This window comes from Pteropus medius, unplaced genomic scaffold, assembly GCF_902729225.1.
Source record: "Pteropus medius unplaced genomic scaffold, Ma_sr-lr_union100, whole genome shotgun sequence".
NCBI lineage: Eukaryota > Metazoa > Chordata > Mammalia > Chiroptera > Pteropodidae > Pteropus > Pteropus medius.
In genome coordinates this window covers 4,691,419-4,716,526 of record NW_024346667.1, presented here as the reverse complement: position 1 = coordinate 4,716,526, position 25,108 = coordinate 4,691,419, and the positions used below count along the sequence as shown (strand labels likewise).

Sequence of the window (25,108 nt, the reverse complement as noted above, 5' to 3'; positions counted from 1 at the left end):
TACCATGAATTCAACTAATGAGATGAACAGTGTTCTTACGCCACACTGAAGGGAGCACCATGGACACTCTTCCCTCGCATGTCAAGAAGTGATAGTGTCCATGGGAAACAGCCTAAAGGACTTCTCCAAATGTCCACTCTCTAAAACCCCTGTAAAATGAAGACTGAGTGGAAGATGTGCTTTTCTAATTCTCCAGGCAAGGTCATTTCTAAGACTACTTTCAAAATCTGTGTTGAATCTCTTTTGCTCTTTTCTCTTATTCTATGTATGGCCTACAGTGCATAGAAAGAAAGCAATATGTGAGGCTTCCTCCCTACACCTAACCCCATACAGATTCTTTAAACTAAAATCCCATTAGACCCTAGACTGAGAGGGCAAGTGTGAGCTACAAAAACTGTCTAAAGAGCTAATGAACAGGAGGGATAGGTGAGAATTTGTGAATTCTAAGAAAGGGAAAATTTTCATTATTGATTAAATGAATAAATCGTTAATAGAAGGTACTGATATACTGCTACTATCTAGCCTTCACACTCTGGTACCCTCCTAATTATTCAAATATTTCTATAAACTACCTAAAAGGACGAGCTTTATGTATTCTTATTTACATGATCAGATCACTAAAATTTCTGCACACTAAGCTCAAGGAGTAAAGTGCTTATTTGCAAGAACAAGATGGAGCCCCAGCTGCAAGGGCGACTACTCTTTTCACCACAGGGCGACTACTCTTTTCACCACAGAAGGAATGCAGCGCCTTCTCTGTTGTGGGTTTTGTTCTATTCACTCCTAAGCAGAGGGCTGATGGATATGGCCCTGACTGGAGCTCAAAGAACTTGGATTATACAAAAGCACTTCCATCCAGTTTTTCCTCCTGGAAGAAATTAGAAATGACAAGCTTATTGCCATTCTTGTTCTAAGAGTTGAGGCTAAAAAGGAGTCTAGATTCTAAATAATGACTTTCAAACTGGAAAGAAGTTGGAATGTAGCTCTTCTGGATATGGGCTAACTTTTTCACTGAAATCATCTAGAAACACTGGGGATACTGTCCAAGATAAGAATATCTTCTTGGTTCATGTGTGGAGTTCCCCAAACCATTCAAAAGTCAATTTCTTAAGCATTCTCAGCAACTAAAGTAGACATTCCCCATCAGATGGTCCAAATAAAAGCAGCAACTGTTGGTGAAATTCGATGATATTTTCATGGTCAGAAAGCCAAGTGAACAACTTTAGAATAAGATTTTATAGATTTTATAGGCATAGGATTCAATCTCTCGAGTGGAAGAGTCAAAAACAGAAATTAGAGTGATGCTAGCACTACAAATGTATAAAAACAGATTATAAAACATCAGAAGCTTCGAGTTTATTGTGGAATTTCACAAAGCTGCAGAATTACAACATGCAAACAGCAGCTCTGCACATGCCAAGCAAATCCTTGCTAGGTCCCTGCATCGGTTCCTCACGCCACAGCCCTGCTTCACATTCTCTACCTTCGGCAGCATGTGACTCATTTTTGTGGCACATGTTTCACAGAAATAAACACACCAACTGTTTTTGGTTTTCTGAGGACTCATTAAAAATAAAGCAGGAAGGATAAAATTGTGTAGAAAAACAGGGACTAGAAAAGTGATCTGTAATTTATCTCACTCATATTTTCCTTTTTATATACATGTACCAACAAGTGACAGCTTAGAAAATGGTTATTAAACTTTTGAAGCCAAAATTTTATTTAATAACAATGAAAAATTTTCTCCTCAGTTTATATGAATATTTTATATATTGTTGATACTATAAAGAAAGTCTAGAAGATGTAAAAACTGTGTTTTAGTGTATGGATTCATTTGTTTAAATGCTTGCAACTTTTTAAACTAGTAAAGTCAAACACATGAAATCTCCTAAATTTTAATAGCATATAGCTTAATTTGAAACAAAAATGTAATGTATTTTAAGGTAAATTATGGTATCTATATATTACTTGATTTATTTATAAAAAAATAATTACTACTTTAACATTAAATAGACTGAATGGAGGACCGAAAAATGTGGTAATAGTGTGTGAACTTGAGAATCAGACTGAGACTGGTCACATAACTTTGGGCAAGTTACTTAACTGCTTCTCTTCCCCTTCTCCAAAGTGCAAAAAATATCTACCTCATATGGCTGTTAGGATTAAATGAGATAATGTGGTAAAGCACAGTAGCGTTTGACAGATGACGAGTGTTCAAAAATGTTATTCTTTCTTACTAAATTTTATAAGAATATTAAGTGATATTATATTTCTAACAAATAACATTGTTTCCAAACAAAATGATGTTAGATTTGTAAAGGGCACAAAAAGGCATGTTTTCAATTTTTTCTCCACTGTGCACTAAAAACAAAAAGGGATAAACTAAATTCCGCATCACCCAAAATCTACACGTTTTACCACAATGAGTTGACCATTTTTCTTTCACCTCTAACAGAAAGCAGACTCACAATTCTAGGTCAAATCAAATGTTTAAATCTATGCATTACTTCGTCTCATGTTAGCAGATATAACTCAGGGTAACACTCCTGGAGTTCTCCATTTGAATATTATACTTTAAGTAAAGCTCCTCATCCTGTTTTAGTAGGATATCCAAGAGGAACACGTGTATGTGGATAACTAATAAGTATCAGTACTTGATCAAAATACCAACATTCTGACCCGACGATCTAATAATTCAGGTATTCCAAGGAAACTGGGTCAGGACATGGCAAGAGAGCCCATTTTGATACAAGGTCATTCCCAAAGCCAGTAATACATCAATAGACCCCCCACCCCCATCACCGCTTTTTGGTATACTTAACAGAAATGATATCAATAGACGATTGTGGGGAAAAAATCTAGGAATTATGTGACTAGAAGGCTGAGGATCAATTTCCTTCCTTTACAAAGAAGAACGAGGGGCCTCTTTAGGTATAGTATTATACATCTATATAGATTCAGTGTGGTGGGCAGAAAAATGATCCCACCAAAAGATGTCTACATGCTAATCTCCAGAACCTATGAATATGTTACCTCGTTTGGAAAAATGGACTTTGCAGATATGATTAAGGTAAGGATATTAGGGGGGGAGTTTATCATGGATTATCTGGGTGGGCCCAATGTCTGTGCTTTTGGTCCCTAAAAGCAAAGAAGCTGTTGTCAAAGATGGGGCTATGAATATGGAGGAAAGGTCAAAGAGATGCGATGTTGTTGGCTCTGAAGATAGAAGAAGGGGTCACAAGCCAAGAAATGTAGGCAGCCTCTAGGAGCTAGAAAAGAAAACAGATCCAGAAAGGAACACAGGCCAGATGCCTTACCCAGTGAGAACCTTTAAGCTAAATTTGTGGTAATTTGCTATGGCGGCAACAGAAAACTAATATAGTCAAGGATTCTCATGGTCTTATACACTAGAATTTCGGGATCCAAACTTTATTTTAACTACTATTTATTGTTTAAAAATGCAGTGTTTTGAAGCAGGCCTCACTACATTAATTATATTAAACTAGCAAAATGTAAAAAAAGAGGTTTTAAAAACAGTTTTTAAGAGTTACTAGCACTGGACTTTAGAGCTAAGACAACTGCACTCAAATACCATAGCTAGTCAACGTTAAACACTTAATATAGCATCTATTCTTGATTAAATTCACTGCTGATTTTAATCAAGGGTTAACCCTTAAGATTGAGACACAGATGGAGGGAGGGACAGTCAGAGCTTGTACCAACCTCCATCTGTATCTCAATCTTAAGGGTTAACCTTTGATTAGAATCAGCAGTGAAGAATCTTCGAGGTCAATAATAATACCGTATCTCCAACATACCTAAGTTCATCCATTTCCCTCTTCTTCTTCATCTCTTCCTTTTCTTTCCTTTTCATGTCCTGAATTTGGGCCTTCTTCTCATTCCTCTCCTCGCGGTCTCTGCATTCCTTCTCTGCTGCTAGGTCTGGGAATCGCTCCATTTTTGTTTTTTCTAATCGGTTCAAAATCTCATTCACTTTCTTCTCCACTGTCACAATGTTCACCTTTGAGAGAGATAGAATAAAAATCTCTTGAATGTTTATTACATGAGTCCCCCTGCCCCGCTACCCTCCAGAACAGTGGAGAAGTTTTCCAGGGGCTTAGCAACCCAGATTAATTCTCTTTAGAAAACATACACGATGCTGAGCCCTCAAAGTGTTAGAAAAGATGGATACTCCACTCAGTGGCAGGACCCCGCCTCCCTCCGTGGCGCAGAAACTTACATCCTTCTGCCTGTGGAAGCCTATCTGCCCCACATCCATGTCCGCTGTTTTCTTCAGGTTAGACCACGGTGTATATACCACATTAATGTTGTTCATTTTGCAGCCTGCCAAGAGAGACTGTCTTCAACATGCAGGCAGACGACACTGAGCAAAGTGTTCCCTTACCCACTGGCAAGTTACCGTAATCCAACAAAGGAAAAAGCTTCGAATGAACAGGCATCAAGTTTTAAACCACAAAATACTTTTTTTAAAAAACCACCCACAAAAGGCTGACGAATGCAATTCAAGCAAAAGAAAGAGGTGGAAAGCAGGGGTCCACTTCCAAGACTCCCTAAAATTGAATGTGAAACTTATTATGTGAGCTTTTTTTAAAAAAAGAGGAAAGAACCAACCAGGTTTCCCCAGATTCTCATATGAACCTTTGATCCAACAAAGGTTAAGCAGCAAGATAAAGCAAAAAGCCATGGCTTGGGATGCAGGAGACCTGCATTCCATTCTGGCCCTACCACAAACCAGCTGTGCCACTTTGAGAAAGTCCTCATGCCTCTTGGAATCTCATCTAAAACACGAGGAAATCTGACCAGTTTAGAATTTTTGTTTTTTGTTTCTTTTAGCAGTGGAACCTCTTTTACCAAAGAGAACACATCAAAGTAGTCACAGCAGAGATGCTCTGGATGAAAAGGGTGCCAGGCACCCTATTCATTCCTCCTTCTTTTCCCTCACCACCTCCACCTCACATTTCCCCTCTACACTGACAGCCTCCCCAGCAGCTCAAAAAGTCAGTGTAATCACTGGTCCAACACTCTTTAAGGCTCTTCAAAATTAGATGGCATTATATTTCATAGTTTATCATATCATCATAGACATTGAAGTCTTATGAATACTACCTTACCTAAGTGATCAAAATTAATACCACCAGAAATGGTGCCAAATGGCAGGCACCATGTGCCTACTCACTGTAATGGGCAAGACTTTACCTATGAAGCAGTCCTGCCTGAAAACTCATCATGTGATCCAACTCAAGAAGAAGCATCAGACCAATCCAAATCGTGGGATATTCTACAATCGCTCTCCACTCTGAAAGTGTCAATGTCTTGAAAGACAAAAAAGTGTCTCTAGATTAAAGAAGTCTAGAGAGACAAGACAAGTAAATATAACACATGATCCTGGATCAGAAAAAAATACTTTGAAGGGACAGTGGTGGGACTTACAAATGAACTATATATCATCAGATAACAGTTTTCGATCCATGCTAAATTTCCTTAATCGATCACTGTAATGTAGTTCCTTAAGACAATGTCCTTGTTTTTAGGGCATACTGAAGGTTAGTGATGTCTAAAATATTCTTTCAAATGGTTTAGCCGAAAAAATTAATAGTGAGTATGTTACAGAGAGAAAGCAAAGAAATATGGAAAAATTGCTGACTCTAAATGAAGAGTATATGAGAGCTGTATTTTTCTTGCAACTTTTAATCTTCAAAATTAAGATTTTAAAAATTCTCCAATGTGCAAGAAGGATACAAACCTGGATCGATCCTACTTTCCAAGACTAAAGGAAGGAAGATAAGTACATAAATAACTTCAATTAAAAATAGAACTCATCAAATACTGGAAAGGTACAGGTAAAGTGCTAAGGTAGTATAGCGAGGGCACTCTAAACTGAAGGAGAAGAAAGGTTTCCTGGGAGAGGTTAATACAGCTTAGTGGGTAAGAGAGAAGACCTTAAAGTCAGACTAACTTCATATGCGGCCTCTACCACATGTCAGCATGCTGAGAGCTTGGGCAAGTTCCTTAATTCTCTTTAAGCTCTGCTTCCTCAGTCTACAGCCATGCTACCCTGAACAAGCCCAATCCCGTCTGATCTCGGAAGCTAAGCAGGGTCAGGCCTGGTGAGTACTTGAATGGGAGACCACCTAGGAAGACTAGGTGCTGTAGGCGTAAAAATTAAAAAATAAGAGATTGTAAGCTGACAAGGTCCTTGCAATGTGTGAGGTCAACCAAGGGTTGCCTCACCTAAAAAAATAAAATTAAAAAAATAATAATAATAAAAAGCTTTGCTTCCTCATCTATGAAATGCAAATAATAATATCTAACTCAGTAGGTTGATAAACGAAATAATTTTTAAAGTTTTTTACCACAGTGCCAATCATATGATCAAAATTCAGTGTTAGCTATTACTACAATTACTACGTGGACCTTGAACCTTAGCTTGGCTATGGACTTGTAATGACTGATAAGGAGAACAACACTGAGAGCAAAGAAAACAATAGTCATGTGATGCACAACTTTCTGTCAATGATGAACTTCATATATGACGGTGGTCCCATAAGATAATGGAGCTGGAAAATTCATATCACCTAGTGATGTATGAATGGAATCTGGAAGAAGACACTTAAGAGGTTTGTCTGTGACTTCCAAGGATTTGCCAAGGAAGAGGCTGCAAAAATCAAAAAGGCTGTAGTTGAATTGCAAACAGCTTTAACCTGGGTGAGGAGCTCTTGAAGGCGGTTTCTAAGGAGTCGAATAATGAGCTGTTGGAACTGGAAGAGAAACATAGCTGAAGAGGCAAAAGAAAAGGAAACTGCAGGAGAAGAAAAAGAAGAACCCCCAAGAAAATTTACAGTAAAGGGTTTAGCAGAAGATTTTGCAGAGCTCAGCAAACTCCTTAAAGTTAGAAAACATGGACCCCCAACACCAAAAGTTTTTCATTAACAGAGAAGAATATTCATGGTGCATTTATCTGCTTACAAGTAAATCTATGATGCAAAACAAGAAACAAACCGAGCAAATCACTTATGGACATATTTCTGAAAAGAATGACACTTCCTGAAAAAGAGCCTCAGGCAGGTCATTCAGGAGGTATTTTTGAAGAAGGTATTGTTATAAGAGATGACAGGTCTATGTGTTATCGTCCTTAAAGACCTTCCAGTGGAACGAAACGCGGAGGTGGAAGACAGTGGTATTGATGATCCTGACCCCCCCGTGTAGGTCTAGGCTCATGTGTATATTAATGTCTTTATTTTTAACAAAAAGTTAAAAAAAAAATTTTTTTTGGTAAAAGTAAAAAAAAATTAATTAAAAATACAAAAAAGCTTACAGAATAAGGTTATATAGAAAACATTTTTATACAGCTATACAAAGCTGTTACTACAAGAGTTGAAAAGTTAAAAAAAATAAAGTTTATAAAGTAAAAACGTTACAGTAAGCTATGGTTACACTGGAGAAAAATATTTTTAAAATAAATTTAGTGTAGCATAAGTGTACAGTGTTTATAAAAGCTACAGTAGTGTAATGTCCTAGGCCTTTAAATTAATTCACTGCTCACTCAATGACTCACTCAGAGCAAATTCAAGTCTTGAAAGCTCCATTCATGGTAGGCACCCTATACGGATGTACCATTTTTTATCCTTTACATCGTTTTTTTTACTATACCTTTAATATGTTTAGATACACAAATACTTACCATTACGTTACAACTGCCTACAGGATTCAGTCCAGGTTTGCAGTGTAAGAGTAATAAGCTATACGTGTAGTAAGCTATACCATTTGGTTTGTGTAAGTTCACTTTATGATGTTTGCATGACAAAATCGCCTAACGATGCATTTCTCAGAACATATCCCTGTTGTTAAACGACATATGACTGTATAAGCAAAGGTACAAGGTAGAAAAACAGAAAACATTTGCTTTGGCTAGAGTATGAAATATGGGAAGGGAAAATAATTCTGTAGTCAGATCAAAGATGCTTAAATGCCAGCTTAAGAAGTTTGGACTTAAAAATAAAAAAAGAAGTTTGGACTTAATTGTATACACAAAGTTGGGGTGTCACCGAAAAGTGGCTAAGCCTTTAAAAAGTTTAACCTGGCAAGAGATTACAAGATGAATACAGAACAGGCTGGTCAGATTCTATGAAGACAAACAAGTTTAATCCCAACTCCCTTGGTTCTGAGTGCTAAAGGTGGTCAACCTGGGAGGAAAATATTTTAACTCCGCAGTGACTCAAATGGAGTGTACTCAGCAAATCTCACAGCAAAGACAATCTTCACTCCTTAGCATTCTCTGCCATTACCTTATGAGAGTGAAACTCTTAGGCTTTGCTCATTTTCTGCTAGTGAGCTGTCACTGTGGGAAGCTGAAGAGACAGAGTTAATTGTCATGAGTCTTCTCTTTTCCTATTTTCTCTAGAACTAGCAAACTATAAAGAGATTAAGAAGAAAGAAGCTGGGCCAAGAATAGAGTCTAAGGCTCTTTTAATAAAGTCACGTCTGCTGGCTAGGGGCATTGACAGGGGATAAGAAGATGTGAAAGAGGTTGCAACACACAAGGAAAGAGGATAATGATGGTTTTAATTTTTATTATCTTTATATCAATACTGAAAATCTTAACTGGAAATCTTAGACACTCTGTTCTACTCATAAAAATGGAATGTCCCAAAACTAATTGCAATTTAGTGATTTATCGAGTTGAGAATCACTGGCTCTACAGATAAGACTTCCACTTTCTTTGGCTAGGTACCTGACTCGTTAAAAGCTGCCTCAGATTCAGGAAACACAGTCTAAGTGATGGTGAAGGGGGAATCACTAATCCCTGATACTTGGTACTGGCTATGTGTCTACCCAATGCTTATTTTCTATTCAAACCATATCAAACCAAACTTACCTTTACCCTATCTAGGTCTATGTCCTACACCTAAAATCCAATCTACAAACTCAAACATCTTAGCATATCACCATCTGCTGGTTCCCCATTTTTAACCCCCACTTCCACCCAAGTAACTGTCTTTCTTAACCTATACTACTGACAGATTAAAGCTTGTACAGCAGAAACAGACAAGCACCAAGCCCAATATTATAGGCCCTACCTAAAACACTTAACACCAATTGTTTCAACTCTCTCTGTACATTAGAATCACCCAGATCAATTAAATAAGATTATCTGGGAGATAAAAATCAACTGACTTGATACCTTACAAGGAGAAAAAAATATGTAATGGGAGGAGAGGAGAAAGAAAAAGTAGAAAAGAGTGATTTGGAGACTTGAGTCTAGCATCTAATAACAAGGAAAAGAAATAAAGATATCAAACGATATTAAAAATAGAGCCATGAGACACATCTCTTGTTTAGCTATTAACATAACCTAATTTCCAAAAGTCTCTCTACAACCAACTTTAAGGGTAGACAGGTCTAAGACAATCTATTCGAAGCAAGGAAAACAGGGTAAAAAGAGTTGAGATAGGACCATAAACATCAGAGAAGTGGGGAAATTCAGTTTTAGTTCTTTGATAGGTAGCAGAACTGTCATATTAAAGAACAAAACAAGGCAAAAGCATATTACATGTTATTCCTTTGATTCAAGCCAAAGTTAATAACATGTTCTCTAAAATGTAACCCATATCAGACACAGAGCCATTAGGGCTAATTCTGAAAACATCTCTAGGAAAACTGACCTTGAATGCTATTAGCCTTCACTAGATGGGCACAGTCCATCAGTACTTCCTTTGGAATGTCTTCTATCTTCTCTCCCTGAAACACAAAAATAAACCAAATGGTCTACTCCCTTATTACTGATCGATACTGAAACACTCAAAGGGCTTTGCTGCCTTTTTTACTAGGCACGATTTTATTAAAAACAGGGACTCTTCAATTGTATTTCAGAACACTGAAAAACGAAGTCTGTTATGGGAATGTTTATTTAAACTAAGAAAAGGCAAAAAAACACAGGCTATGAAAGAAAACCACCAAAATATTAACTGTAAATACGCTGAGTAATTTCTCCCTCTTTCTTCTTCTAATTCTTACTTCTACAAAGCTTATGAGGAAATGGTGCCTATGACGTTCCTCTCAAAGAGATATCTTACAATTGTGAGTTCCAAACATCTAGTAGTTCATCTCCTCAGCCTTAAACAGGAAGCAAACCCTTGGTGTGTCAGATAAAACTATCAGCCATTAGAGAGAAATAATATTGATTCATTTTCTCTACAGATACTGTATCAAAGTCAAAGCTGACTAAACAAAGCCATTCCAAAAGAACAGACAGAAATATTTAAGAGGCAAGAGCGAGTGGAAATCAACTCAGTACTGGCTCCAACTAGGCAAGGGATTACAGAAGCATTTCAGTTTGGGAATGAAATGTTCTACCTACGTGAATATTTGAGATAAATTAAGTGTTTTTCATTATGTTTCTACATTTTTTTCTTTATGTTAAATATTTTAAATGGGAATCTCTCACATACATAAATTTTAACCAAAAATGTAAGTCTGTCACTACTTTAGCGATGCATCTCATTCTGTGAAATTCCCCGACTGCTTAAAGAATATCTTAATAATACAATGTCATCATTATGAATATCAATCATTATACTAGGCTATAATATAGTGACAGTGATACCTTCAGGGGCTTCCATAATTCACAGGAGACAACTGGCCTTATACTAGATAAATCGAAATGAAAAAAAACCCAAAAAACTAAAACAACAGCTACCAGTTTTTGAGTACCTACCACATGCCAGGTATTAAGTAACTGGGTCAAGGTCCCACATAGCTAGCTTGTAAGTGACAGAGTTGAGAGATAAACCCAGGACTACATACATGTTCTAAAAACTGGCCACAGAGTATGCTGCCTATAGAGTTCTTGTGGAAATGTTAGTTTGTTGGCCTTGATGTCAGGCTATGTCCAATATCTCTTCTTACTACCTGTGGCTGTCACTATTCCTGAAGCAATCTCCTCTTCCTGTTTTGCAACTTCTAATAATATGAGCAGAAAAAACTCATTCAGCTTAGCATTATGCATAAAGTCAGAGTAAACAAACTCTGAGTGGAGAGCTTAAGGTACTCTCAATATGTAAAGGTCAGAATTTTAACTGTGGGCTTTGTGCTATCTCTGTTAATAAGATAAGAAAGTTCTAGAAAAGTGAGGTTTTTCTATGGGTTTTTAAAACTCAAAGAAGCCCAGGAAAGAACACAACCGAATATCTGTGATTTTCAGGGTCTGGATTTAATTCAAGTGACTTCAACAAAAAGAATTAACACATATAGTGCTTAGCATGTGCCAGGCATTATTCTAAATGCTTCTGATAGGTGAGCTCATTTAATCCTTACAATGACCTAATAAGACAGGTACTGTTGGCTCCCTTTTACAGATGAGGAAACGGGCACAGTTAAGTAACTTGCTCAAAGTCACATAGCTAGTAAGCAGCAGAGCCAAGATTCAAATCCACAGTCCAGGTTCTGAACCACTTAGTCTTACAGCAACTCCAACACTTACTTGGTACATGCTAGGTAACAAAGGGCTGTGCTGTTTACTGCAGATCAACCAGGTAAAAGTTCCTAAGGAGCATATATTTTTATTGAGCATATTATGTACTTCCAAAAGAAAATAACATTAAACTTCTATTCAAACAAGTAATCACTGGCGATACCATGAATTTGGGATGACCATTATTTCCATTTTCTAACACAGCAGAACCCGAAGGAAAAACTTTAATCTGAACCCAAAGGAAATTTGATAATACCCCACTCTATTTTCTCTAAATTTAAAATAGTTCCAAAATGGCAAGAAGTTGCCTAGAATTCAGAATTTTGCTCCAGGACAGAGTTTACAATCTTCCTCTTCTCCTTTACAGTTCTCAAAAACATAAACAGTATAAAGATGAGCCACAGTGAATATTATAACTATAATGAAATAAGCATCTTGTATTTATCTGAAGTGGTCAAAGGCTGCCTTTTTTTTTTTTAAGGTTATAAAATCCCCAAAAGTATTTGAAAAACCTATCTATATCTGACAGCATTTTAAATTAGCACAATACTTTCAGAGCACTCTGGCATAAAAAGAAGTTACCAAACTTTATATCTTTTGACCCGGTAATTCCATTTCTGAAAATTATTCTAAAAAATAATTCGAAAGAAAAATAAAAAACAGCTCATAAAAAGATATATCTTATTGGAGAGTCGTAATGCTAAAAACTGTAAACATAAATTCTAACACAGAAGCTTTCATTATTAATTGTGGCATGCTACCAACTCAAAGCAGACAGCCAAAATAATATATACGAACATAATAAAGTAACATGAAAAAGTTTATAAACTGTCACTTTGAAAAATAAAACAATCAACCAGGGGATGCCAGGATAAAATGCAGACTGAGACAAAAGAATCTAAATATATTACAAGTGCACGACAACATCACTGAAGGGAGTCGGGTGGGGGAGAGGGGTGGAGTGGCTTACGAGTAACTTTGAAAATCAGTGTTTTGACTGGAAACTGTAAGGCAAAAAGACAAAAATAACTGCACATGAACTGTGCGGTTTTTCCTTAGCTGATAAAACTGTTTCTTATGGGGATACAGGTTAATAAATCTGACACTACTTACACATATACTGAAGTCAAATAAATAATCAAATGGATGGTGGATGGTAACAGGCTTCTCACTCTTTGAAAGGGAAGTTACAAATAAGCAAGGAGGGAAGGCTAGAACGGCCCCTGTAGTAAGGGATTCAGCGAAGATATTAGTTTGAGCTCCTGTTTAGCTTGATGAAGATACAGAGGGAGAGATACAGAAACAATTTATAGAGTGTATATGTGGGTTAGTATACATATGTGTATTTCCTAGCTCTGTCAAGTGAGAGGACCTAGAAGCAATGAACACACCAGAGTCCAGATCCTGGTTTCTAAATACCGTTCTCTAATAAAAGTTACCAAGGTTCCTTGGAGAAATAGCTGATTCTAGGGCAGTGGCAGAGAAAGTATAAGATGACCCTGGAGCATTTTGTGTCAGAAAGTAAGAAAGTGCTCAAAAAACAAAAGGATGGGAGCATATCAAAGGAGCTCAGGAACCAAGCTGACAGCTCCAGCCAAAGGTAGAACAATGTGAGCATCAACATAGTACTAGATTATAACCCAATGTATAAAATAAATAGGTGAATCCATACTGAAGCAAATAAGTAAGTGAATAAATAGGGGAAAGAGACAAATCTTCCTTACAGAAGGATTCCAAACAATATATGTAAATACTTCCCATTCCAGGAAGTGGAGCTTAATTCCATCCTCTCTCCTTGAACATGGGCTGGACTTAGTGACTTCTTTCCAAATAACAGAGTATAGAATGGGGGAGAAAGCAACTCTGCGGTGGAGAAACCTAACAAACACTTCCCTGGCCAGGCAATTGTGGTTAACACCATCAGTGATCAGTCCCGTTAATGCATGAAAAGGGCACTTCACCCTCTGCGATATTCGTTCTCCAAAACCCATAACTTCAGTTGAGACATTACAAAAACATCAGATAAACCCAAATTGAGTTATATTCTATAAAATAACTGACTAGTACTTCTCCAACTGTCAAGACCATGAAAAACAGGGAAAGAGTGAGAAACTGTCACAGACCAGAGAATAGGCAGACATGACAACTAAATGCAGTGTGGGACTCTGGACTGGATCCTAGAACAGAAAGAGGACATTAATGGAAAAACTGGTGAGCCGTTTTAGTTAATGTTACTGACATTGGCTTCTTAGTTCTGACAAATCTACCATGGTAATGCAAGACATTAACAATGAGGGAAACTAGGAGTGAAGAACAGGGGAACTCTGCATTCTTTGCAACTTTTCTGTAAATCTCAAATTATTCCAAAATCAAACATTAAAAAAAAAGCAATACCCATAACAAGTATATATACACCCTATTATTCAACTATATAAAATATAACATATTATATTTTATAACATTCATATATGAATGTTATAAAGACAGGTTGAAAAATAGTGGTTTATGTTACTAGGGAACATTACATCATCTTCCTTTACTACTATAGTGCTGTTTTAAATCTTCCAAAGAAGCCCCTGAAAGCTGGGAACATCTGCCCTTCGTGAGGCAGGAGAATCACATGAACCTGAGAGAAAGGAACCACAACATGCTCTGCATTAGAGAAGATACAAAGTCCAGTAGTGTCAACTGAAATGAAAGAGAGAGAAAGCAGAGGTGACAGAAGCACACCTGAACTGGCAGGACAAGATAGTGCTTCTAGCTGGGAAATGTGTACTATGTCCAAGTTTCAAAAATCACCAGAATTTCCCTTAGTGATTTTCTGGGTCAGGGGGAAGACATCTCTTCATTTGCTAATTTTTAGATTTGTACATATTTATTATTCTAAGCAATTTAATTGCAGAAAAAGGATAGAGAACAAGGTATGATGCTCATCACTAAAGAACAAGTCATGAATCCATGTTTAAATCCAGTTTACCTTATGTAATCGAAGGTATACATGAGCCGAAGAGAGTTTGTCCACATGAAACCTACAAAGAATGAAAACCACTTTTAGCAAGAGGTACAAGACAACCATCTCCTCGGACCACTTGTATTTAAAGCATTCCAATTCAGAAAGTATTACCTCAGTGCCTACCACATGCTAAGCGTCATGGGGAGTATAAAACATAGTCGCCACCTCCACGGCTCATTATCTACTGGGAGAAGATAAATATGGAAAGTTCTGCAGCTGTGTGACACTAAGAGCTGAGATGAGTACCACAGGCAGTAAATGTTACATGCCCTGGGAAGGGTGATATTTTAAGTGAGAAAAAGCTATCAGTGACCAAAGGCTTCACTGACAACTGAGATTTGCTGGGTCCTTGAATGAAGCATAGGACTTTGAGAAAACAGGGAGGAATTTCAGGTGAGAAGAGAAGAGAATGAAAGAAGTCAGCAAGACTCCAATGCTGCAAGTCTGGGAGAGATATCCTATACTTGGAGAGGGTACCAATTTAGAGAAAAAGATGAGTTTGGTTTGGGACATCCTGAGTTTCAAGTGATGGCAAAACAATCCAAAGAGAATGTCAAGCACAGAGTTGGAAGAGCCATGAGGATGGAAGACAGTAAGCAACCACACTGTAAGGTGGGTCAGACCAGTAATTTACCCAGCCTTACATCTGAAAATGGCACTTATATATGTCTCCTGGGAGAGCATGGTGATTGCCCTTTATGATATTCTCCTAAGAATATTCAGAATCCCCTCCCACCCCAATGTCCTAAATGTACCTTTCATTAAGACTCCATCACCCACCAATTTAATTAAATCTTTTAAACTTACTTCCTTTTTCACCTAGTCCAACATTTTGGGATATTAAGTTTTTCATATTTGCAATTCACCAAATGAAGTTGACTTTCTCTTTCCAGAGAGATGCCCGCAGAATCCTAGTATCAAACAATGATTAACACATGATTCTCACTCTGATTCTGTTGACTTCGGTCATTTCTTCTTTAGTTCTTACTTTTCCAGGCTGAAGAATGTTCAGTAAAATCTTAAAGAGGCACTATCACATCCCATTATGTATTTCTCTAGACATTTTCTTAGCATGAATGTCTTTTACATGACAAAGGTCACACATTCATAGCGGGTACAAGACGTAGACAGTGTAATCCTATATATTAAAGGTTAAGATTATGCTGTTTCCAACATCCTCTCTAAAGAGGTTAAGCATCTTGCTCATCACTCTGGATAGAGAAAAATATGCACTTTGGGCAGTCTATGACGACTCTAGGTTTTATTCTTAACCATTACAGAGAGCTTATTTTTCTCCAATTGGTTCATTTACTCATTTGCATTGCTATGTAAGAGATTCCTTCTGATTACTGTCTTTAGCTTGGCATTTTCCACTGAGAAAAATGTTTTTGCAAATCTAGAAACTATATATCTCATTATCCTCTTTCAAGATCTTAGGAAAATACCCCATTAGCAAGCAAGCCCAATTGAGAAGCAACTTCTCCCATTTCAACTTGTTTTAAGCCACCTCTCTAATTACAACTCTCCTATATACCCATAACAGCTCGATTGTATTCTAACTTTTTGTAAAGGTCTCTGGTGTGAAATTTTACCCCAAAAAATACACAAATAATTCAATATACATCTAACAGATTCATACATAATTAGTTCAAGTACTAAAACACGCATGGGAATATCACTGCTGATACCCACCAATTTCAGGTTCATAGGTGCCCCTCTACAAAAGGCAGGGGGATGCATATAAGTGTGGGGCTTTGGCTGAAATGTAAAACAAACAAACAAAAGAGCCAACTCTGTTAACAAACTATCTTTTTTTTTTTTTTTTAATATTATCATTTATGCCTACAGCACCTGGTCTTCCTAGGTGGTCTCCCATCCAAGTACTAACCAGGCCCAACCCTGCTTAGATTCCGAGATCAGACATTGGGCTTGTTCAGGGTGGCATAGTCGGAGACCACGGACTGTGGCTCCACTGGGGTGCGAACCTGGGACCTTCTGTGTGTAAAGCAAATGTGCTCACTGCTACACTATAGAACCAAGTCCAATTAACAAACTACCTTGAACAAGTTTCCTTAGAAAACTTTTCCAAACTTCTCAAAATGCTAACTCAAAGTTTAAATTATGCCCACCAGTTCCCTAGTTCCCTCTTGTCCTTATTATCTTCCTCTTCCTTGCTTAATCATGTTACCTTTACAGAATGCAGGAACTACAAACTTTAATAAATGAGAATCAATGACCTGAGGGTGAAAAGATGCAGGGCCCCAGAAGCTGGGTCATTTAACTCCTTAAAGTGGGATCCCTGGAAATACTACCTATTAAGCAGTCTGGAGGCAGTAAATGCACACTATTTCTAGTTTTCTTTGTTTAAAGATAAATTTAGTTCCATTCTCACTTACTCCTAGAAAAATCCTTTGCTTAAAGGCACCTCAGAAGGTTTCCTGGTATAAACTCAGATGGTGACATTCATAGAGGTAAAGTTCCAAAGTCTGCATCAGAGTGAACCAGTGAAGCAGGAAAATCTGCCCTGGAATGTAAATCAACAGAACCATTTTCAGCATGTCCAGGAATGTTTCCAGGCCTGACAGTTTATGCACCAGGAAAGGTCTTGAATTTAGGGCTATTTCAGTTCATATCAGACCTCAAATAGCTTCTGATAGTAAAATTCAATCACTTTTAACAACAGTCATTAATCTCAAAATGACTAAAGAGTGTCAAAATGGGTAATGGGTGTCTAGGTATCTGTAGACACTGGTTTGACTTAGTAGTATTCCAGGAGACGGTCAATCTTAATGAAGTGAAAAACCCAAGTCATAATACATGGGGTGTAGGTTATAAATTGGAGATTTCTCTTCCACTTAATTTTTTTCCTGTATGTCAGATAAAAAGGCTGTGGCAAATTGACTTTCATGGTACATTTGAATATACAACCTTTTCTATGCAGATAGTTCTGCCTCAAACCTGACATATTAAAAACAACAGAAAATAACTACATAACAGGTGCAGCTGTTCTTATCTCCCTTGATAGAATCTGGAGATCTTCAGGCTTTAGGGACATCTGAAATGATCCAGCTGGGGATAGGGATCCAGGTGCACTAGAACTGAGTGGAAGGCCAGCAAGAACTAAAGTAGATGTATTCAGTTTCTCTCAGCCTTAGTTTCCTCATCTGAAAAATGGGCATAATATCAGTAACTATTTCACAGGGTTGTTATAAAAATAAATGTATTAGTGGAGGTAAGCACTTAACAGTATTTGGCATATAGTTAAGTGCTCAATAAATGTTCATTATTTCTATCATTAAAGCAACAAGATTTGTCAAGGACAGCATATGGTATGGGTGTTAGAAGACGTGGAGACCATATCCTGCTCTATAGATAGAATAAAGCTCTAGGAGAGAGATATCACAAGGGTCAGAGTGAGTGGTGGAAGCTGAAGATACAAAAAGTAAGCAAACTGAGTCTGAGAGTGTTACAAGAAAGAAAAACAAAGTACTCGGAGTCCATGAATTCCTAAAAGGTCCTGGGTCTGAGTGGTAGAAAAACTCATATGGCTTTCTAAGGCAGTCTGAAAAAGAATTCAACTAAAATAAAGGGTTTTTTTTGTTGTTGTTGTTGATTGTTTTATTGTTTGGTTTTTTTTTTGGACTGGGTTTTATAAGCTACAAAATAAATTATCTTGGAAGGAGACTAAGAAAGTACATATTATTATTTTTAAATTTCCACAAATTGTTTTAGAAAGAGAGGGTAGAGGCTGGACCAAGACCGGGATAAACTCATGAGGGAGTTGAGAAAACAAAGGGAACCCAGTCTGTGTTTTCTTCAAAGCTGGATCTGGTCAGATGCTCTATTTATTCCATCTATACGGAAACTTGTGTATATTGTTTTCAATGCTTCTTGTGAAGTCTTCATACATCCACTCAAGAAGAGTGGTCTGAACATGTAAGTGCAGTGGTCTCAGTAACTTACTACGAGGAGACACACAGGAGGCTTTTAAAAGAAAGCCTATGTTCTGCAGGCCTTCGAGAGCCTGAGATCTAACCTTAAGACATCATTCCCAGTTTATATGGTAATTATAAATGAAGAGAGCTGGTAGCCAGCTATTTACCATTGAATATTCATAAACAAAATACAAAGGACAAGGTCTAGTTTAATCATAACAGTCAGGTGGTTGGCCAAGTCTAAGAAAGTAAACAATGATCCATTGAAAGCAGAACCAAAATTGTTACTTACCAAATATCTTCAGGCCAGCCATACTTTATTAGATCCTCATCTACAAGGAGATATAAGAGAATAAAGAAAAAGTAAAACAAATATAACTGTCAAATGAAAATATGCTAGTTTATAGATCGGAAGGGGAAAAATATCTCTTTTCCACAACTTTTTCTCTCCCTTAATATGGCGAAGAGTAATTCAGAGAGACCTTGATGCTTGAAAATTTTGTAAAAATAGTTTTTATAACTGGAAAATTAAGATCATTGTAACTTTTTAAATGTATAATCTAAAGTTCAAAGAAATTTCTATTTTGAGGGTAAACGCTGACAAATCAGAGCAGCTGAGAAGTTAGATGTCTTAGAAAATTGATTCACTGTAATACTGCTTATACATCAAAATGGTCTTGCTAAAACTTTAAAACCGATGGATTACATTTTACTTTTTCCAAAAAAACCCTCAATTATAAAATCATAGAAAATTAGGGAATAAAACAAACATCAGAAGTACAAAAAAGAAAATAAAAATTGCTTAAAATTCTGTCACATATGAAAATAAACATAAAATTAAAAAAAAAGCTTAATGTTAAAAGTAACTGTCTTGGAGGGATAGAATGTGGGTATTGGAAAGGATGGGGCCAGGAACTGATTTTTTTTTATCATAAGCATTCTGTTACTATTTGAAATTTTAAACTATGTATGTTAGGTAAAAGTAAGATTTTAAAAAGTTCTTTAGAAACAATAACTACTTAATTCTATTATATGAATAAATTTTTCTATTGTTGACATTTGAGTTCTTTCCAATTATAAATGTTTCAATAAACTTTTTAAAGAAATATGTCCAAATTTCTGATTATTTCTCTAAAGTGTTTCTAAAAAGTGAGTTTTCAAATTTTATGCAAGTTTTTAAGGCCAGTAATATATATCGCCACAGATAAATTATATTCACTTATACTTCTAATAGCCATATGAATAATTAGTAACTAATTGTGCTTAATACAGAATAATTATGTAAAATATCAGACACAAAGTTAAAAACTGTGAGGTAACCAAAATGATTCATATGACTTAAAATGTACCCAAGAAAGTATAATCTATCTAACTTGAATGGAGGTATTTACTTTCCAGAAAAGCAAGAAGCTGATAATCCTTGGATGAGGATACACTTAGAAACTGTAGACACCATGAGTTTTCTGAAGGGCTTTCTACTAGCTTAAGTGGGAAGCTGAGCTAACAGCTAACAGGTAATCAGAAAAAGTAAAGAGAAACCTAAAAACCTCTTCCTCAGACAATGTTTGGCTCCCTAGTGACATCTGCTGGATAATAAAAAGAACACACCTGAAAGCTTTTTAGTGAAAAATAATTTGATATAAATTTCATTTATATTCTATCTGGCCCTTGAAGTCATCAAGGCTATTAGAAATAAGTGTGATGTGCTAGGAGCACTACAGGACAGCGTGTTTTAACAATGTTATACCTTTCTTACATTGCAGACTAGAAAAGTTGGCGCCTCCAAATGACTTCAAGAGTTCTGGGGGAAAAAGTGTTCTATACCTAGATTTTTCCTACATATATTTTAATGATAGCAAAACACCACGCCATTGGACGCTGGATAGAATCTAAATTTATATATGTAGATATAATCCTACATCTAGATTTATATTTGTGGATATAAATTCCTACAACAGACATTTAAAGAATTTCACAATCTAGCATATCCTAACCCACTCCTCCACAGCCTTCTCAGCCCTCTCTCACCACATTTACTCTCTCTGACCCCTCTACTTCTATAGCATTTGCTATTAACATTAATATATTTTGTCATACTTTTTATAGACTTTATTTTTTAGAGTATTTTGAGGTTCACAGCAAAATTGACTCATACTTGTTTTTGTGTGTGCCTTCACCTGAATACTGTGAAAGCAGCCTAAATTTCCTCTTCAGATACTCACAGAGGGTGGCACACAGCCCCACAAAGATGGACCCAGCAAAGAGTAACCAAAATGGACAGAAAACAGATGGTGGGAATGTCCCTAGCACAGCTGCCTTACGTCAGCACCACTGGTAGCCCATCAGTGTGAACCAGACTCAATGCGGCTCTTCACTGGAAGAAATATATAAAGCACCCTCCCCAGACCTGCACAGGGCAAAACCTGCACAACCACACATAGCAGTTCTGTTTTAGGTGCTTCTCAGTGACCTCTGAGAAGCTTACACCCTTGGTCTTACACCTGTGATATGGCAGAAAGAAAAGCAGATTTGGTCAGGTTTGGATGCCTAACTACTGTAAATAACCATGGCTTTTGTAACTTTGCTCTATTGTTCAATGTAATACAAGAAGGTAGCATTCCTTCCTCAGCTACATTCATCGGGAAAATGCCATGAGATAAATACAAATTATCTATGACAATTTATGGATTATTAAGAGAAATATAAAATTGAAATATTAATGTACTGCAAAAAGTTTCTCCATTAAGTCACAACCAAAGTCAATGTCACAAATTCATTATAAGGAAAAACTGTTTTAAAATGAGTTATTTTGTTGTTGATTTTCCTCTTGGCTAGGATGTGATAGTCTTGCTTATATTGATTTTGTTTAAAACAACCAGTCTTATGGCAAGATAATAAACTATTTAGATATAATTTATAACTGTTTACATAACTATTGTATATCACATTATATATGTTCTATATATATTATATTTTATATATAAGTATATATATTAACTATATAACTAGAGCTTTGACATCTTTTAATTTTGGCCTTATTTATTTCATTAATGTAAAAAAAAATGTTTTTGGCCTTATTTATTTCATTAATGTCAAATGTCTCACATGGAAGAATATTACACCTGCCTTTTAAAGGATCAAGTTTAAACTGTTGTCAGTTTCAAACTGCACCTAGAATCGACACTGATGGTTTTGGGGGCAGGGAACCCAAAAAACCAAGCAATAACTGAAGGTTAAAGAAAGGTGACTGCAGTGAATAGCCAGCTCTCAGTTTCCTGAGGGAGAGTCATCCAGCCCTGGAGTGTTCACAGGGGAAGGAGGAGGTGGCTTTAGAGAGCTAAAGAAGCTCCAGTGAAGGTGACTACAACTTACTGACTGCCCACTATGGCCCAGGCACTTACCCAGGCTCTTTCATTAACCTTCGCAACCCTGCAAGGTAGATATCATCCAAGATCCTCTTCTTACAGCTAAGAAATACAAGGTTAAGTAACAATAGCTACTTTGCTAAAGTGCTGGGATTTTAACCCAGATTGGCCTGGTTTAAGAGCTAGCTTTTCCAAAACAATACACTATCCCTACGAGAAGAGCAGCTGTGTTTTCCAAGCTGAATTAGGGTAATTCTGCCATTTTCTCCAAGCACCCTTGTTCTTTTCTCGCTCAGGGTGCAGTTCCACACCCTGAGGGATAGTGCTGTCAACTCACTGCTCTCCTGATCGAGAAAGTTAAACTTCACTTTCATCTGCCTCTTCACTAGTGCAGTCAAAAAAGAAGCAATGCGCTTCTTTTAAACTTTAGTTCAAATTCATTAGTGGTGAAAAATTAATTTAGCAGGTTGAGACTAGCGTTTTAAAAATGAAATAAAACTAATGAAAATAGAGGACGTAGTAAATGATATGGTAATTTTTTGTAAATTTTTATTTTAGTTATAGGAATGTGTGCAGTATGAAATAATATATTTCATTCTGAAAAGAGTGGTCAACATTAGATAAAAATTGTTAACATTTCATGTTTTAAAAAGAGCCAACTGCAGCCTCAAAAAAACCAACAGATATGTTTCCACTAATCTTAAATGTAGTAAAAATGTACAGATAATGATCTTTTCAAGTCCAAGTAACAGATTATTTTTTGTTTAAACTAGCATAAGTTAACCCCTGATTCTTATCATCCTAAATCAAATGATACCACAAAACTCTTTGTAAAGTAAGTTTCTAATGAGCAACAGGTCAAATTAGCTCAAATATTATTTGATAAAACTAAATTCTAGGAGAGTTAATTCTCTGGAGTTCTTTATAGTCGGTTAGTTGGTAGTAGTTGAAAACTCATAGCCAATAAACCAAGGAGAGAACAGGCAATTAACACTTACCTGCTGGAAATTTCAAAATCAAGTGCTTTTGAAAACTTACTTTCATATTTATCCTTTCCCATGTAAATAGTGTAAGTAGATGAGTTAACTAAGACAAAACAAAAATAAAAATTGGTTAGATAACTTCATCACCAACAAAACCGTTTCATGGGAAAAACAAGTGACAAATGCTTAGATTAGGGTTTGGCAAAACATGGCCCATAGGCCAAATTCGGCCCTGATTTTGGACAGTCCTAGAGCTAAAAATGATTTTTTCATTTTTAACAGGCTGAAAAAAGCAAAAAGAATAAGCTACAGAGACTGTATGTGGCTCACAAAGTCTAAAATAGTTCGTCTCTGGCCCAAACAAAAAAAAGTTTACTGACCCTTATTAAAAATGGCTACTTTGCTACTTTCTCAGGGATACAGTTCAGTGCAATTCCAGTTCAGTCCTGTATTTGGGCCTTCTTCAAAATAATTTTTTAAAAAGAAAAAACCAACCTTCACCTCAACTACTTAAAAATAGGTTCCTATACTTAGCCAAGTTTTATTATTCATAATTTTATTAAGCCAATACTAGTTACATTCCAGGTGTGCTGCAAATTATAATTGGGTTCCCTGTCCCATTCAGGGGCACGTGGCTCTCAAACTTCTTCTAAATCAGTGACTCTGAACACTGATTACATATTAGAATCACCTAATTTTACCCTAGATCCACCTAAGACTAACCAAATACAAATCTCTGGGGTGGGGAGTGGGCGATGTGTAGATAGATCTTCTAAGGTGAAGTCAGCATTAGGACCCACTATCCTAAATCAAACTGAATATTCTGGGTATGGCTTACCTAAGAAAAAACACTTGCTTTACTGAGCTAGTATGTTTCACTATTGCAATCCTCCATTAGGATAGAAGTCAAACAAAAAGTTAAGTTTCCCAATTGAAATTCTAACTGGGTACTGGGTTTCCAAGCTAGTCTACTAAAACTTACTTAATCCCATTTGGATCTAAACTCATGAATTAATTGTCACTGGGCCCTCAGTCTATAAAACCTGACAAATAGGTACAAGGTTGGGCTGCGCAGTCTGTTGACTGTAGCTCCAGAATACAGAACAACCACATGTGAGTAGAGCTCTGAAGGCTGAGTAGCACTCTTTCATTCATAAATTCTTAAATTCACCATTGCCTGTACATTTCGTGATGAGAAGTGTAGGAATAAAACTAAAAAGTGCTTCAGATTCTCAACGCGATCTGGAAATATTATTATGTGTATACTCTTTTGGTCCTATAACATCACCACTAGGACTATATCCTACTAACTAAACACTCCATCAAACAATGTTTTTTACAACCTAAACATTAATTAAGACTGCTTAAATACTCTATAGAACATCCATAAACAAAATATCATGTACTCATTAAAAAGAAAGGGTAGGTGAAGAAATTAAATAGCAGAACAGTATTTTTGTGTTTCTATATTCAGTAAGATTCAATTTGTAAAAAATAAATATATAATTGTGTATGCATATACATGTTTATATTTTTAAATGCACATTTTCTTTAATGTGTGGCAGGATAAACATATGTTAAGACTAGGTACCTTAGCTAGCTTGCTTACAAAATACAGGTTTTGTAATCAGAACAAAAGAAAATTTTTAAATGATTAAAATAAAATAAAGCTGTCTCTTTATTTTGGATAGGCCAAGCTATCTAAATTATGGCCAAGAGAAAGACAGATGACTAGAGAGCTGACCTATAAAATGAAGTGATTAAGAACATAACTTCAACAAACCTAAACTGAGGGCATTCTGCAAAATAATTCAACTAACAGTGTCATGAAAGACAAAGACTGAGCAAACAGCTCCAGATTAGAAGAGGCTAAAGAATGAATGACAAGTGACTGCAACAATGATTTGTAATTTCCCCTCATTATAAATACATTAGTACACTGATGAAAACTGAGTAAAAATTGATTAGATAATAGTATTCTTGCAATGTTAATTCCCTAATTTTAACAATGAAGAATGTTTTTATTTTAGGAAAAAAATACTTAAGTGTTTAGGGGTAAATTGCAACTTACTAACAAACAGTTTGGGAAAAACTGTGTGCATATGCACACAAGCATGCACAAAGAGAGGGATAAAGATGAAGGAAAAAAGGGGAAAAGAGATAAGGCAAATGTGGTACAATGTTAGAATCTGGGGAATCTTGAGCAAAGGCTATAAAGGAAATCTTTTACTATTCCTGTAACTTTTCTAAATGTCAAAATAGAAAATTAAAAATAAAAAGAGCACGATTGTTGAGCAAGAGGTCTGAATGAAGCTCCTGTC

The 25,108-nt window shown here is 36.3% G+C and overlaps 1 protein-coding gene, 1 long non-coding RNA gene and 2 pseudogenes across 4 annotated transcripts in view; 1 reads left to right on the top strand and 3 right to left on the bottom strand.

The window, feature by feature from the left end:
• The window catches only part of CCDC25 (coiled-coil domain containing 25), a 35,617-nt gene that overhangs the window by 8,150 nt on the left and 2,359 nt on the right, over nucleotides 1-25,108 (bottom strand). Inside the window, exons 2-7 of one of the 3 annotated variants that reach the window (XM_039875909.1) lie at nucleotides 22,843-22,890; nucleotides 18,732-18,771; nucleotides 14,469-14,520; nucleotides 9,684-9,759; nucleotides 4,241-4,344; nucleotides 3,819-4,021 (exon numbers count right to left, since the gene is read on the bottom strand). In XM_039875909.1, coding sequence (XP_039731843.1) covers nucleotides 3,819-4,021; nucleotides 4,241-4,344; nucleotides 9,684-9,759; nucleotides 14,469-14,520; nucleotides 18,732-18,771; nucleotides 22,843-22,890 — 523 coding nt within the window. Of the gene's footprint in view, nucleotides 1-3,818; nucleotides 4,022-4,240; nucleotides 4,345-9,683; nucleotides 9,760-14,468; nucleotides 14,521-18,731; nucleotides 18,772-22,802; nucleotides 22,891-25,108 lie in introns of all 3 variants that reach the window. The other 2 variants (XM_039875910.1, XM_039875911.1) reach the window with 2 other exon arrangements.
• LOC120613706 (uncharacterized) lies at nucleotides 6,059-6,177 on the top strand (annotated as a pseudogene).
• LOC120613267 (uncharacterized) lies at nucleotides 14,527-18,724 on the bottom strand. Its single transcript, XR_005655642.1, has 3 exons — nucleotides 16,901-18,724; nucleotides 16,197-16,262; nucleotides 14,527-15,415 (listed from the first exon to the last, which is right to left on the bottom strand). It is a non-coding gene; the product is annotated as an uncharacterized LOC120613267 (long non-coding RNA).
• Nucleotides 16,344-16,459, bottom strand: LOC120613635 (uncharacterized; annotated as a pseudogene).